Source organism: Dendrobates tinctorius, unplaced genomic scaffold, assembly GCF_039654945.1.
Source record: "Dendrobates tinctorius isolate UK_male_01 unplaced genomic scaffold, ASM3965494v1 ptg000143l, whole genome shotgun sequence".
In the NCBI taxonomy this organism is placed as follows: domain Eukaryota; kingdom Metazoa; phylum Chordata; class Amphibia; order Anura; family Dendrobatidae; genus Dendrobates; species Dendrobates tinctorius.
In genome coordinates, this window is record NW_027361810.1 from 9,566,193 (window position 1) to 9,579,472 (window position 13,280).

The 13,280-nt window shown below is 45.2% G+C and overlaps 1 protein-coding gene across 1 annotated transcript in view; it reads left to right on the plus strand.

The window, feature by feature from the left end:
- The first annotated feature begins 560 nt into the window (after positions 1 to 560).
- Positions 561 to 13,280, plus strand: part of WNT10A (Wnt family member 10A) — an 87,349-nt gene continuing 74,629 nt past the window's right edge. Inside the window, exon 1 of the mRNA XM_073545418.1 lies at positions 561 to 709. Within this exon, the coding sequence (XP_073401519.1) occupies positions 690 to 709 (20 nt within the window). The 5' untranslated portion in view covers positions 561 to 689. The remainder of the gene's footprint in view (positions 710 to 13,280) is intronic.

Consider the following 13,280-nt stretch of genomic DNA (forward strand, 5'->3'; position numbering starts at 1 on the left):
ATACCTTGGGACTGGTCTTGCAAGCCGCCGGATATATTCTTGGTTCCCCTGTGTGTTATTTAGTGATTGATTTCTGTTTGACTCTGACCTCAGCCTGGATTTCTGACCCCTCTTTTGCCTGACGATTCTGTACTTCTGCTACTCTCCTGGTTTGTGACCTTGGCCTGGATATTCTGACTCTGCTACTTCCTAATGATTCTGTACCTCTGCTGCCCTCCTGGTTTTTGACTCTGTCCTTGGCCTGAAATTGACTCTGCTATTGCCTGCCGTTTTTGTACTTCACTTTGACGACCGTCCTGCTCTGGCCGCTGCTCCTATTCAGACAGTGCCTCCTGGGCTCTGTTGTAAATCCAGATCCCTGTATAGGGGTAAAGGGTATCAGTGTTTCTCGGGGTGTTGCCTGGCTGCAGCCCAGAACCGCAGATGGACGTTACATTATATCCGGCCCTAAAATTAACTGCTTCTTGTGTATATACCCAACATATACAAATGCAGTCTCCCTGAACTTTTTTTTTTTCTTCTTCTGACTGAGCTGATTTTTAGCCTGAACACCTGTTGCAGTGCACAGCCTGGAAGATCTCTCTCATTTTCTTGGACAACTATGCGGCAGTCTGGAGTCTTCAGGGAGAGAGCTGCACCTCAGAGATCCATGCTCCTGGCACGTCGACCTCTGGGCAACTACTCTGGCTATGGTTGCCCAGGGGCTCAGGTATTGCCCGCAGATGCGGCTAAAGTTTTATTACCCATTTCAGTTTCATGTGGTCAGAAATCGCTGTGTTTAAACGCGTATGTGGATAGTGGCTCTGAAGGAAATTTTATGGATTCCTTGACTGCTAGGAATCTGGGTGTAACTCTACTAAAACTTAATGCCCCTATTAAAACCACGGCTATTAATGGCACATCTATTATTCAGGAGGGGGTTAAGTTTGTTACTGCCAAGGTTGCTATGTCTGTGGGAGCCTTACACACTGAGCTGGTGTCATTTTTTGTGATGGACAATTTATCCTCTGCAGTTATTCTGGGTATGCCGTGGTTACGCCAGCACAATCCTGTCATCGACTGGCACTTGGGTGACGTTGTACGCTGGAGTCCACAGTGTCAGAAAAACTGCATATCCTTGGCAGTAAACCAAGTTAAGGTTAAAACCCCCCGCATACCGTTTGTTTTCAGAGATTTTGAGGATGTCTTTTCTATTGTAGAATCTGAAAAGCTACCCCCTCACAGAGAGTATGATTGCCCTATTGATCTGATTCCGGATGCCCGTCTCCCTAAGGGAAGAATATTTAATCTCTCTGGCCCAGAGCGTCAGGCCATGAATGACTATATTGCAGATAGCCTAAGAAAAGGGTTTATCAGACCGTCCATTTCTCCAGTTGGGGCCGGGTTCTTCTTTGTGGAGAAGAAAGATGGTGGTCTCAGACCCTGCATTGATTATCGGGAGTTGAATGCAATCACTATAAAAAACAGTATCCGCTTCCACTCATCCCTGATCTTTTTAATCAGCTAACAGGAGCCCGTTGGTTTACTAAACTTGACCTCCGGGGGGCATATAATCTGGTCCGCATAAGAAAGGGAGATGAGTGGAAAACGGCCTTCAATACACCCCTTGGCCATTTTGAGTACCTGGTTATGCCGTTCGGACTCAGCAACGCACCTGCCGTATTTCAGCACTTTTGTTAATGATATTTTTAGAGACATTTGTGGGGTGTATGTCGTGGTGTATTTAGATGACATTCTGATTTACTCTGCTGACCCTGTGACACACTCTCAACACGTCTGTTCTGTGCTACAAAGACTACGTGAACACTCCTTGTTTGCTAAACTGGAGAAATGTGTCTTTTTTGCTGAGGAGGTACAGTTTTTAGGATACATGGTTTCAGGTAAAGGCTTCCGCATGGATCCTGCCAAGGTCCAGCCTATTAAGGCTTGGGTGCAACCAAAATCGCTGAAAGCGCTGCAGCGATTTTTGGGGTTCGCTGTTTATTAGAGGTTTCTCAGAGATTGCCAAGCCACACACGGATCTGACCCGGAAAGGGGCGGACGTGGCCAACTGGAATCCTGAGGCAATTCAGGCGTTTTCTACGTTAAAAGAGTTTTGTGGCCAACCCAGTTTTGGTTCAGCCGGATCTGGACCGTCCATTTATTGTGGAGGTGGATGCCTCTGAAGTCGGAGTGGGAACAGTGCTATCACAAGGCACTACATCCCTCACTCAGCTTCGTCCATGTGCGTTTTTTTCCCGCAAATTCTCTCCCACGGAGAAAAACTATGATATTGGGAATCGGGAACTATTGGCAATTAAATGGGCCTTCGAGGAATGGCGTCACTTCCTCGAGGGCGCCAAACACAAGATCACGGTAATTACCGATCATAAGAATCTGACATACCTAGAATCAGCAAAAAGGTTAAATCCTAGACAAGCAAGGTGGGCATTGTTTTTCTCTAGGTTTAATTTTATAATCACCTTCCGCCCTGGTACAAAAAATGTGAGGGCCGATGCCCTCTCTCGCAGTTTCTGCCCCTCACAAGCCGAGGACTGTGAACCAGTTCCGATATTGGCCACTGGGATTATTGTGTCCGCAGTGTCATTGGACCTTCTGGAGGAGATCCGTAAATCCCCAGAACAAGCCCCTGACACTACGCCACCCAACAAATTGTTCGTTCCACCTGCATTTCGCCTACAAGTGCTTAGAGAATCACATGACTCTGTTTTGGCAGGCCATCCTGGTCTTAATAATACTGCCAGATTGATAACTAGGAATTTTTGGTGGCCGACGGTGGTTAAGGACTGCAAAGAATATGTCTTAGCATGTGAGGTCTGTGCCCGCGCCAAGTCCTCCCATACTCGCCCTGCCGGCTGGCTCCAGTCCTTGCCCACCCCCGAGAGTCCATGGACCCACATCTCCATGGACTTCATTACGGACCTTCCGTCCTCAGATGGAAAGACGTGTATTTGGGTGGTGGTGGACAGGTTCAGTAAACGATGTCATTTTGTCCCCCTGTCGGGGTTACCTAACTCGGAAACGTTGAGTAAACTGTTTATTGTACATGTGGTACGTTTACACGGTGCCCCGGTCAATATTGTGTCTGACAGGGGTACCCAATTCGTGTCAAAGTTCTGGAGGGCGTTCTGTAAACGCATTGGTATTGAGCTATCTTTTTCCTCGGCTTACCACCCTGAAACCAATGGGCAAACCGAACGTGTCAACCAGGCTCTGGAGCAATACCTTCGTTGCTACATCTCAGAACACCAGTCCGATTGGGCAGAACATCTGCCACTAGCCGAGTTTGCCCTAAACAATCAGTATCAGGACTCCATTAAGTCTACCCCCTTTTTTCTGCAACCACGGGCTGCATCCGCGCTTTGGCTCATTCTCGGCCAGAATGTCGGAGCTTCCTGGGGTAGAGAAAAATATTCATCGTTTAAAAACCATTTGGTCTGAGGTAAACTCTAACTTGAAAGGGGCCCGGGTTAGACAGACCTCGGCAGCGAACAAACGGCGATCCAAAGGACCGCACCTGGGAGTTGGAGACAAGGTTTGGCTCTCCACCAAAAACATCAAGCTTAAAATACCGTCTGCCAAACTGGGTCCCAGATTTATTGGTCCATACGAGATTATAGAAGTGATTAACCCGGTGGCCTTCCGTTTAAAACTCCCTCAGTCTTTCAAATTACCCAATGTCTTCCACAAGTCTCTCCTCAAGTTGTATCGCTCCCCAATTCACCCTGTCCCGTCCCCTCCTCCTCCCGTTTCGGTCGGAGGGTCCTTGGAGTATGAAGTCCAGGGTGTCCTTGACTCCCGCCTTGTAAGAGGGTCCGTACAGTATCTGGTACACTGGAGGGGCTACGGCCCGGAGGAGAGGTCCTGGGTCCCTGCGCGGGACATCCATGCAAAAGCACTAATTAGAAGGTGTCACCTCCTTCACCCTGACAAACCAGGTTTTGAGGGTCTGGAGGCCCCTCTTGGAAGGGGGGGTACTGTCACGTCTCCGTCAGATTTGGGGCCTGCTGTTCCGGTCGCAGCCACTAGGAGGCGCCGGGCCGCCACTTCGCCGTCAGACTCGGGGACGGCTGTTCCTGCCTCGGCCACTGGGAGGCGCCGTGGTTCTATTACATCGCCGTGAGACTCAGGGCCTATGGTCCCAGCTTTAGCCACTAGGAGGCGCCGGTCTGTCACGTCACCGTTGGATTCGAGGCCTGCTGTTACGGTCACGGCCACTAGGAGGCGCCAGACCGCCACTTCACTGTCAGACTCGGGGATGGCTGTTCCTGCCTCGGCCACTGGGAGGCGCCGTGGTCCGCCCGTGAGTTATGGTGGTGACAGAGAAGTGGCTCCTGCGCAGGCATCTGGTGGGCGCAGGCTCCGCCCCTCTGTCAGTCATCAGAGGGTTACTGCAACTCCATCTGGCCTGGTCCTGGGGGCGGCCCTAATGACATCACCAGTCCAGGAACCTGTGAGGGATGACCTGATCCCTCAAATACCTTGGGACTGGTCTTGCAAGCCGCCGGATATATTCTTGGTTCCCCTGTGTGTTACTTAGTGATTGATTTCTGTTTGACTCTGACCTCAGCCTGGATTTCTGACCCCTCTTTTGCCTGACGATTCTGTACTTCTGCTACTCTCCTGGTTTGTGACCTTGGCCTGGATATTCTGACTCTGCTACTTCCTAACGATTCTGTACCTCTGCTGCCCTCCTGGTTTTTGACTCTGACCTTGGCCTGAAATTGACTCTGCTATTGCCTGCCGTTTTTGTACTTCACTTTGACGACCGTCCTGCTCTGGCCGCTGCTCCTATTCAGACAGTACCTCCTGGGCTCTGTTGTAAATCCAGATCCCTGTATAGGGGTAAAGGGTATCAGTGTTTCTCGGGGTGTTGCCTGGCTGCAGCCCAGAACCGCAGACGGACGTTACAGATAACTACTATAATACTGCCCCTATGTACAAGAATATAACTAATATAATACTGTCCCCTATGTACAAGAATATAACTACTACCGTAGTAGTTATATTCTTGTACATAGGGGCAGTATTATAGTAGTTATATTCTTGTACATAGGGGCAGTATTATAGTAGTTATATTCTTGTACAAAGGAGCAGTATTATAGTAGTTATATTCTTGTACATAGCGGCAGTATTATAGTAGTTATATTCTTTTATATAGGGGGCAGTATTATAGCAGCTATATTCTTGTACATAGGGGCAGTATTATAGTAGTTATATTCTTGTACATAGGGGCAGTATTATAGTAGTTATATTCCTGTACAGAGGAGTAGTATTATAGTAGTTATATTCTTGTATATAGGAGGCAGTATTATAGTAGTTATATTCTTGTACATATGGGAAGTATTTTAGTAGTTATATGCTTGTACATAGGGGGCAGTATTATAGTAGTTATATTCTTGTATATAGGAGGCAGTATTATAGTAGTTATATTCTTGTACATAGGGGCAGTATTATAGTAGTTATATTCTTGTACATAGGAGCAGTATTATAGTAGTTATATTCTTGTACATAGGAGCAGTATTATAGTAGTTATATTCTTGTACATAGGGGCAGTATTATAGTAGTTATATTCTTGTATATAGGAGGCAGTATTATAGTAGTTATATTCTTGTACATAGGAGCAGTATTATAGTAGTTATATTCTTGTACATAGGAGCAGTATTATAGTAGTTATATTCTTGTACATAGGGGCAGTATTATAGTAGTTATATTCTTGTATATAGGAGGCAGTATTATAGTAGTTATATTCTTGTACATAGGGGGCAGTATTATAGTAGTTATATTCTTGTATATAGGAGGCAGTATTATAGTAGTTATATTCTTGTACATAGGGGGCAGTATTATAGTAGTTATATTCTTGTACAAAGGAGCAGTAGTATAGTAGTTATATTCTTGTACATAGCGGCAGTATTATAGTAGTTATATTGTTGTATATAGGGGCAGTATTATAGCAGTTATATTCTTGTACATAGGGGCAGTATTATAGCTGTTATATTCTTGTACATATGGGAAGTATTATAGTAGTTATATTCTTGTACATAGGAGCAGTATTATAGTAGTTATATTCTTGTACAGAGGAGCAGTATTATAGTAGTTCTATTCTTGTACATAGATGGCAGTATTATAGTAGTTATACACTTTTACTTCCTCCTCATTTGATATCTCCCTTATTATTATTACATATTATTATAGCGCCATTTATTACATGGCGCTTTACATGTGAGGAGGGGTATACATACAAGTACAGTAATCTTAAACAATACAAGTTTTGTCTGGTAGAGGATGAGCGAGGACCCTGCCCGCGAGGGCTCACAATCTACAAGGGATGGGTGAGGATACAGTAGGCGAGGGCAGAGCTGGTCGTACAGCGGTTTGGTGGATCGGTGGTTACTGCAAGTTGTAGGCTTGTTGGAAGAGGTCGGTCGTCAGGTTCTTTTTGAAGGTTTCCACGGTAGGCGAGAGTCTGATATGTTGGGGTAGAAAGTTCCAGAGTAGGGGGGATGCGTGGGAGAAAGCAAGTGATTGCAAGGAGCAGAAGTAGGAAAAACCTGTATGGAAAAGCTGGGTGACGTACCTGTAGGAAGAATAGAGAAATGGACATGTGATTAGAGTGCGATGGTGGCAGATGGCAGGGTAGAGTCTGTATACATCGTATTAAATTCTGGACTAATTCTTTCATTGCTCCTCACACTTATATGATGCACTGGGCAGACTGACCATACAGCACAGTACTGAGCTGGATGTGACGCTGCCCACAGGGTAATGAGACTAATAGATTTGTTTCTGTTCTCATCTGTGTTCATAGAATCTTATTTCTGCCTTTGTTCTTCCGGTCAGGGCAGACCTCCTGGGTGGGTCATGTTTCTCCTGCTCTGTGGTTCTGAAAGGTTCCCCCCAATTCTTGATGGTTATTTTTGACTGTAGCGGTTTTGATGACAGATGCTGAAGTGTGTGAGCATCGATGTCCCTATAATTATGGCCGGGGCATCTGCTGCAGACACTAACACAGCTGCGGAGCTGAAATCCTGAGACTACATAAATGACGCACATGGAGAAATCACAGTGCGATGAGGACATTCAGGACAAGTTCTGCTGACTTCTGTGGACGGGAGCTTTTAGGGTTCCCATGGGTGACTCTTCCATGATATTTTGTCTTAAGTGCTGTTTTTCGACTCTGCACTTTTGAGGGGCAGCTATCATGATTGACTTCAGCCTAGCCGTGTTTTCTTCTTGAATCTGAGGAAATGTAAAATTCATCCACCTTCTGCCTGTAAAAAATACTTCATCTGCAGGTGTTTTTTTTTCCTTCCAGTTAGTTTCTATCTATAAGCATCAGCCCAGCAGCGAGTGAAGACATGGAGACGATTAATTACAAGCAACTAAATTATCTTATTTGTAGAAAAATCCAGTAATGATACATCAGCGAGAATTAGATACACAGCTCAGCAGACAGTATCACACAGGATAGGATTAGATACACGGCTCAGCAGACAGTATCACACAGGATAGGATTAGATACACGGCTCAGCAGACAGTATCACACAGGATAGGATTAGATACACAGCTCAGCAGACAGTATCACACAGGATAGGATTAGATACACAGCTCAGCAGACAGTATCACACAGGATAGGATTAGATACACGGCTCAGCAGTCAGTATCACACAGGATAGGATTAGATACACGGCTCAGCAGTCAGTATCACACAGGAGAGGATTAGATACACGGCTCAGCAGTCAGTATCACAGAGGATAGGATTAGATACACGGATCAGCAGTCAGTATCACACAGGATAGGATTAGATACACGGCTCAGCAGTCAGTATCACACAGGATAGGATTAGATACATGGCTCATCACAGTATCACACAGGATAGGATTAGGTACATAGCTCAGCAGTCAGTATCACACAGGATAGGATTAGATACACAGCTCAGCATCACACAGGAGAGGATTATATACATAGTTCAGCAGTCAGTATCACACAGGATAGGATTAGATACACGGCTCAGCAGTCAGTATCACACAGGATAGAATTAGATACACGGCTCAGCAGTCAGTATCACACAGGAGAGGATTAGATACACAGCTCAGCAGTCAGTATCACACAGGAGAGGATTAGATACGCGGCTCAGCAGTCAGTATCACACAGGATAGGATTAGATACACAGCTCAGCAGTCAGTATCACACAGGAGAGGATTAGATACACGGATCAGCAGACAGTATCACACAGGAGAGGATTAGATACACTGATCAGCAGACAGTATCACACAGGAGAGGATTAGATACGCGGCTCAGCAGTCAGTATCACACAGGATAGGATTAGATACACAGCTCAGCAGTCAGTATCACACAGGAGAGGATTAGATACACGGATCAGCAGACAGTATCACACAGGAGAGGATTAGATACACGGATCAGTTGACAGTATCACACAGGAGAGGATTAGATACACAGCTCGGCAGTCAGTATCACACAGGATAGGATTAGATACACGGCTCAGCAGACAGTATCACACAGGATAGGATTAGATACACGGCTCAGCAGTCAGTATCACAGAGGATAGGATTAGATACACAGCTCAGCAGTCAGTATCACAGAGGATAGGATTAGATACACGGATCAGCAGTCAGTATCACACAGGATAGGATTAGATACACGGCTCAGCAGTCAGTATCACACAGGATAGGATTAGATACATGGCTCATCACAGTATCACACAGGATAGGATTAGGTACATAGCTCAGCAGTCAGTATCACACAGGATAGGATTAGATACACAGCTCAGCATCACACAGGAGAGGATTATATACATAGTTCAGCAGTCAGTATCACACAGGATAGGATTAGATACACGGCTCAGCAGTCAGTATCACACAGGATAGAATTAGATACACGGCTCAGCAGTCAGTATCACACAGGAGAGGATTAGATACACAGCTCAGCAGTCAGTATCACACAGGAGAGGATTAGATACACTGATCAGCAGACAGTATCACACAGGAGAGGATTAGATACGCGGCTCAGCAGTCAGTATCACACAGGATAGGATTAGATACACAGCTCAGCAGTCAGTATCACACAGGAGAAGATTAGATACACGGATCAGCAGACAGTATCACACAGGAGAGGATTAGATACACGGATCAGCAGACAGTATCACACAGGAGAGGATTAGATACACAGCTCAGCAGTCAGTATCACACAGGAGAAGATTAGATACACGGATCAGCAGACAGTATCACACAGGAGAGGATTAGATACACGGATCAGCAGACAGTATCACACAGGAGAGGATTAGATACACAGCTCAGCAGTCAGTATCACACAGGAGAGGATTAGATACACGGATCAGCAGACAGTATCACACAGGAGAGGATTAGATACACGGCTCAGCAGACAGTATCACACAGGATAGGATTAGATACACTCAGATCTCATGTCCTGGTGCTGGAATTAGTCACAGGTCCAGACCAGGGAGGGAACATAACAAACCCTGAAGCTCAGGAATCTGAGGAACAGGGAATATTTGGGGTTAGTTTGGCTTCAGTCCTATTCACCAGAGATAATAAGAATTCCTCGGTTTTCTCTTAGACTCTCACCCAACGACCAATAAATAACCTGCTATTATGTGACTTCAAACACCATGGCGGCTTTACCCCGACAGCGAAATTATTGCCAGATCGTGGCATCTGCTCAACCGCAGACCCCAGAGAGGGATCAGATGGCGAAGCAAACATTATGTAACCTCCGCAACTTCCTGCACCGAGCAGCCACTGGTTACGGGCACCAGCCCCATCTGCTACTGCTACCTGTGGAACTACAAGTATCAGCATTCACACAAAAATATATTGTTGTGTGTCGTCTTTAGTATTCAGTATTTAGAGCTTCTAAGAACGTTAAATCATTTGTGAACAAAATATATCAGTTGCACTAAACTGGTGATGTCAGGGACTTTAAGAAAGTTTCCAAAGAGCCGTAATTATTATAATATAGCCTTGTGATATCCCCACCTGTCCTGGAGTGACGTCATCACAAATAGCATTCCTATGGCTGGCATCACAGTGATACCTATATGTAGGACTGCAGGGGACCACGAAAGCGGCAGCAGTAATGGAATCATTTTCTTTTGTGTTAATCCACTTTCTTGTAATTCATAAAACCCTTTTTATTTTTCAAATAAGTAATTTCATTTTTCTTGCATACTCTACTCACATATAGAGCTGCAAGAACTCAAGAGCGGACATACCATTGGTGCAACCAATGAACCCGCACAGGGGCCCACATCCACCTCCAAAGCAGCCCATAATGGGGTGCATTATGATGAAATATTGGACTGCAAGAGGCTCATATACTTTTGCACAGGGGCCATCTTCCATCTGTGTCTGCCCCTGCATGAACTCACAGATAATACATTTAATTGGACAATATATTGTAACAAGCTATCAATATTCAATATGGGAAGAATATTTGTACTACTGATGTGTTGATCTCACACATGATTGTCTACTCTGGATACAATTGTGACAAAACCACGTGTGACAAGTATTAGATGGCTGATTTGTGTCTGCGGTGCAGTTTCCACTCTGGCCACTAGAGGGATTCCTTGCTAATAAGATTTTTATTTTTTTCTGCAGCTTGTGACTATGTTTTATTTTTTTTTATATTCTTTATTTGTAGATTATTAAACACAAATGGATATAGCAAGTCATATTTTACATTCTGATTGAATCGCAACATCAAAATGGAAAATAAACCAGGGGTTTATTGGGTGAAAAAGGGGCAAAAACAAACTCACTACATATTTTATTTATTTTACTCATTTACATAGCGCCATTAATTCCACAGCTTTACAGACATTATTACATATAGTTTTTTATCAAGGAAATATCCATGAATTGTAACTATTATTGAAATTATCACTGATTATATAACAGAACCTTTTCTGTCTTCTGTCTTTTTTTTTTTTTTTTTTATTTCATCTCCTTTCCAGTAGTTTATGACAGATCTGATAGTTATCACAGAAGAGAGTTTGCTACAATGCAGAATTGACTTCCCACTCGCCCTATATTGTTTGATGCCTTAGATTTCTCTTCTATAACTCGTCAGTAGCACAAATCTCTCCGCGCGCTGATAATCTGTTACAATGTATCAGTGCAGGTAAGGCTAGGTTTACATTATTACGGACTCTCTGCCGAGCGCTACATCTGAGATTCTGTTGAAAGCCACGAATAGCGGTATTCCGATGGGCACCGCGACAAAGACATTCACTTGAATGAAGCTGCAAATTAACCCTTAAAAACTGATCTCTCACTTTTGCCCTGGTGGTGACAGGTAGAGTTGAGCGACTTTTGTTTTTTAGGGTCGAGTTTCGTTTCGTGAAACCCGACTTTTCCAAAAGTTGGGTCGAGCAAGATCGGCCGACTATAGGGAAAAGTAGGGGTCGTCCCGAAACACGAAACCCAATGTAAGTCAATGGGGAATAAAAGTCGGCAGTGAGAGGAGGACAGGAAACACACCTACAGTGCCCATTTGAATGTCAAAAGCATCAATTCTTCTTACTTAAGCTTGTCAACCTTAATTAACTTCATAATACAAGTTACGCACTGAAAAATAGGGGTTATTTGGCTAAAGTTGTGGGGGGGTAGGGCTGGCTCCAGGTTTTCATGTGCCCTGGGCCAAAGAGCGTCCCTTTAACACATACCACAACTCATCATGCTCCGATACGGCAGAGAAATAGCGGTATAGTACAATGAAAAATACCTCACTTTTTACAGCTCATGACGAGGCCCATCTATTTCTCCATACAGAATCATTGGTCCCATATAATGTTTGAAACAGTATATGATGAGCTCCACATAATGCTACAGTATATGTTGGTCCCCATGGATGAAGCTCCACTGTCTTATGGGCCCAAATAATGCTCCAAACATAATGGGCCCCATTTCTAATGCTCTAGTGTATAATGGGCCCTGTAAATGCTGCTCCAGTGTCTGATGTCCACCTTTGGAATGCTCCAGTGTATGGTGGGCCCCATCTATCATTCTCCAGAGTATAGTGCTCCCCAAAAATTGCTGTCCCAACATTGAAAACAATCAAATAAGTCTCCTCGCTAGGGATTCCCTGTACTAGTCTGGACTCCTCGTCGTCCCCATCTTCCATCTCACTGCACAGTATTTCAACCTTACAAGTGCTGTGATCCTGAGCAAGCAGGGGGGGCCCACTCGTTGGCGACAGCACTGGCACAGGGCCTCTGATAGTACGGTGGTGTGTCTGATGGCGGGTGGGCCGAACCTGCACTTTCATCTGCAGCTTCCTCTTTGTCACCGTGTAAGATGGAACTGTATATGGGAAGGGTAACCTGAGTTTCATCAGGGTCAGATTCAGGCCGGTAGCGTGCGAGGGGAATGTAGTGGTCTGGGTCAATGTACCAGCAGATTCATCGAGCAGTGGCTGGGCATCAGTGCACTTGTGTCGCCCCCAGGAGTACGGTCGCCACAGTGGCATTACCTTCCTCCTAGGGAGTGTGATGTCATGCTTGGGAGCAACGAAGGATCTCTCTAGCAGGTTAACTGATTGGGCGGCGTTATTCCCACGAGTCATGACCCTCCAAACAGCGTTCATGAAGGCAAAGTGTTTGTTTTACGTGGGCAGTATGGTTGCAAAGCTGAACCTTAAAGGAATGTCCAGAAGGGCACCACCAGGAGTGGAGCCTACGGTTAAATTCGACTCCACCTGGGAAACCTCAACCATGCCAGCTACAGAACAGATGCACACATTGCAAGCTTAATTCCGTTAACGAACGAGACTCCGTCATGCCCCGCGGTCCGAGTCCGGCTTACTAGAGGGACACGTGAGGCTCTGGCACATGAGATTGGCCAATAACTGGTGTGTCATGCCCTTACATGTCTGTGGCTGCATGTGCGCTACACTGAAAAGGCCAGCGTTTGTCGCTTACAGGTGCAGATAACCCGCTGAACAACGTTAGTGATGGGGATCACTGATTACAATTATTACCCGCGAACAATGATTTCCCAGTAAGTGCAGGTCAACCGCAGTTCCGGAATTAGGCCTAACCGTCATTCCTGAAAAAATGAAAAACTTACGTGTGCAAACCACAGGTGCTGTAGCTTGCTTAACAGCTCGCCAGCCGTTCTCACGCCCAGTATGGATTACACGTGATTGCACAAAGGTGAGAAAGGGTACCGTATCCCCAGATAACATGTATGGATAGCGTACACATTCAAAATATATGTCTATACATCAGGAGGCAGGCT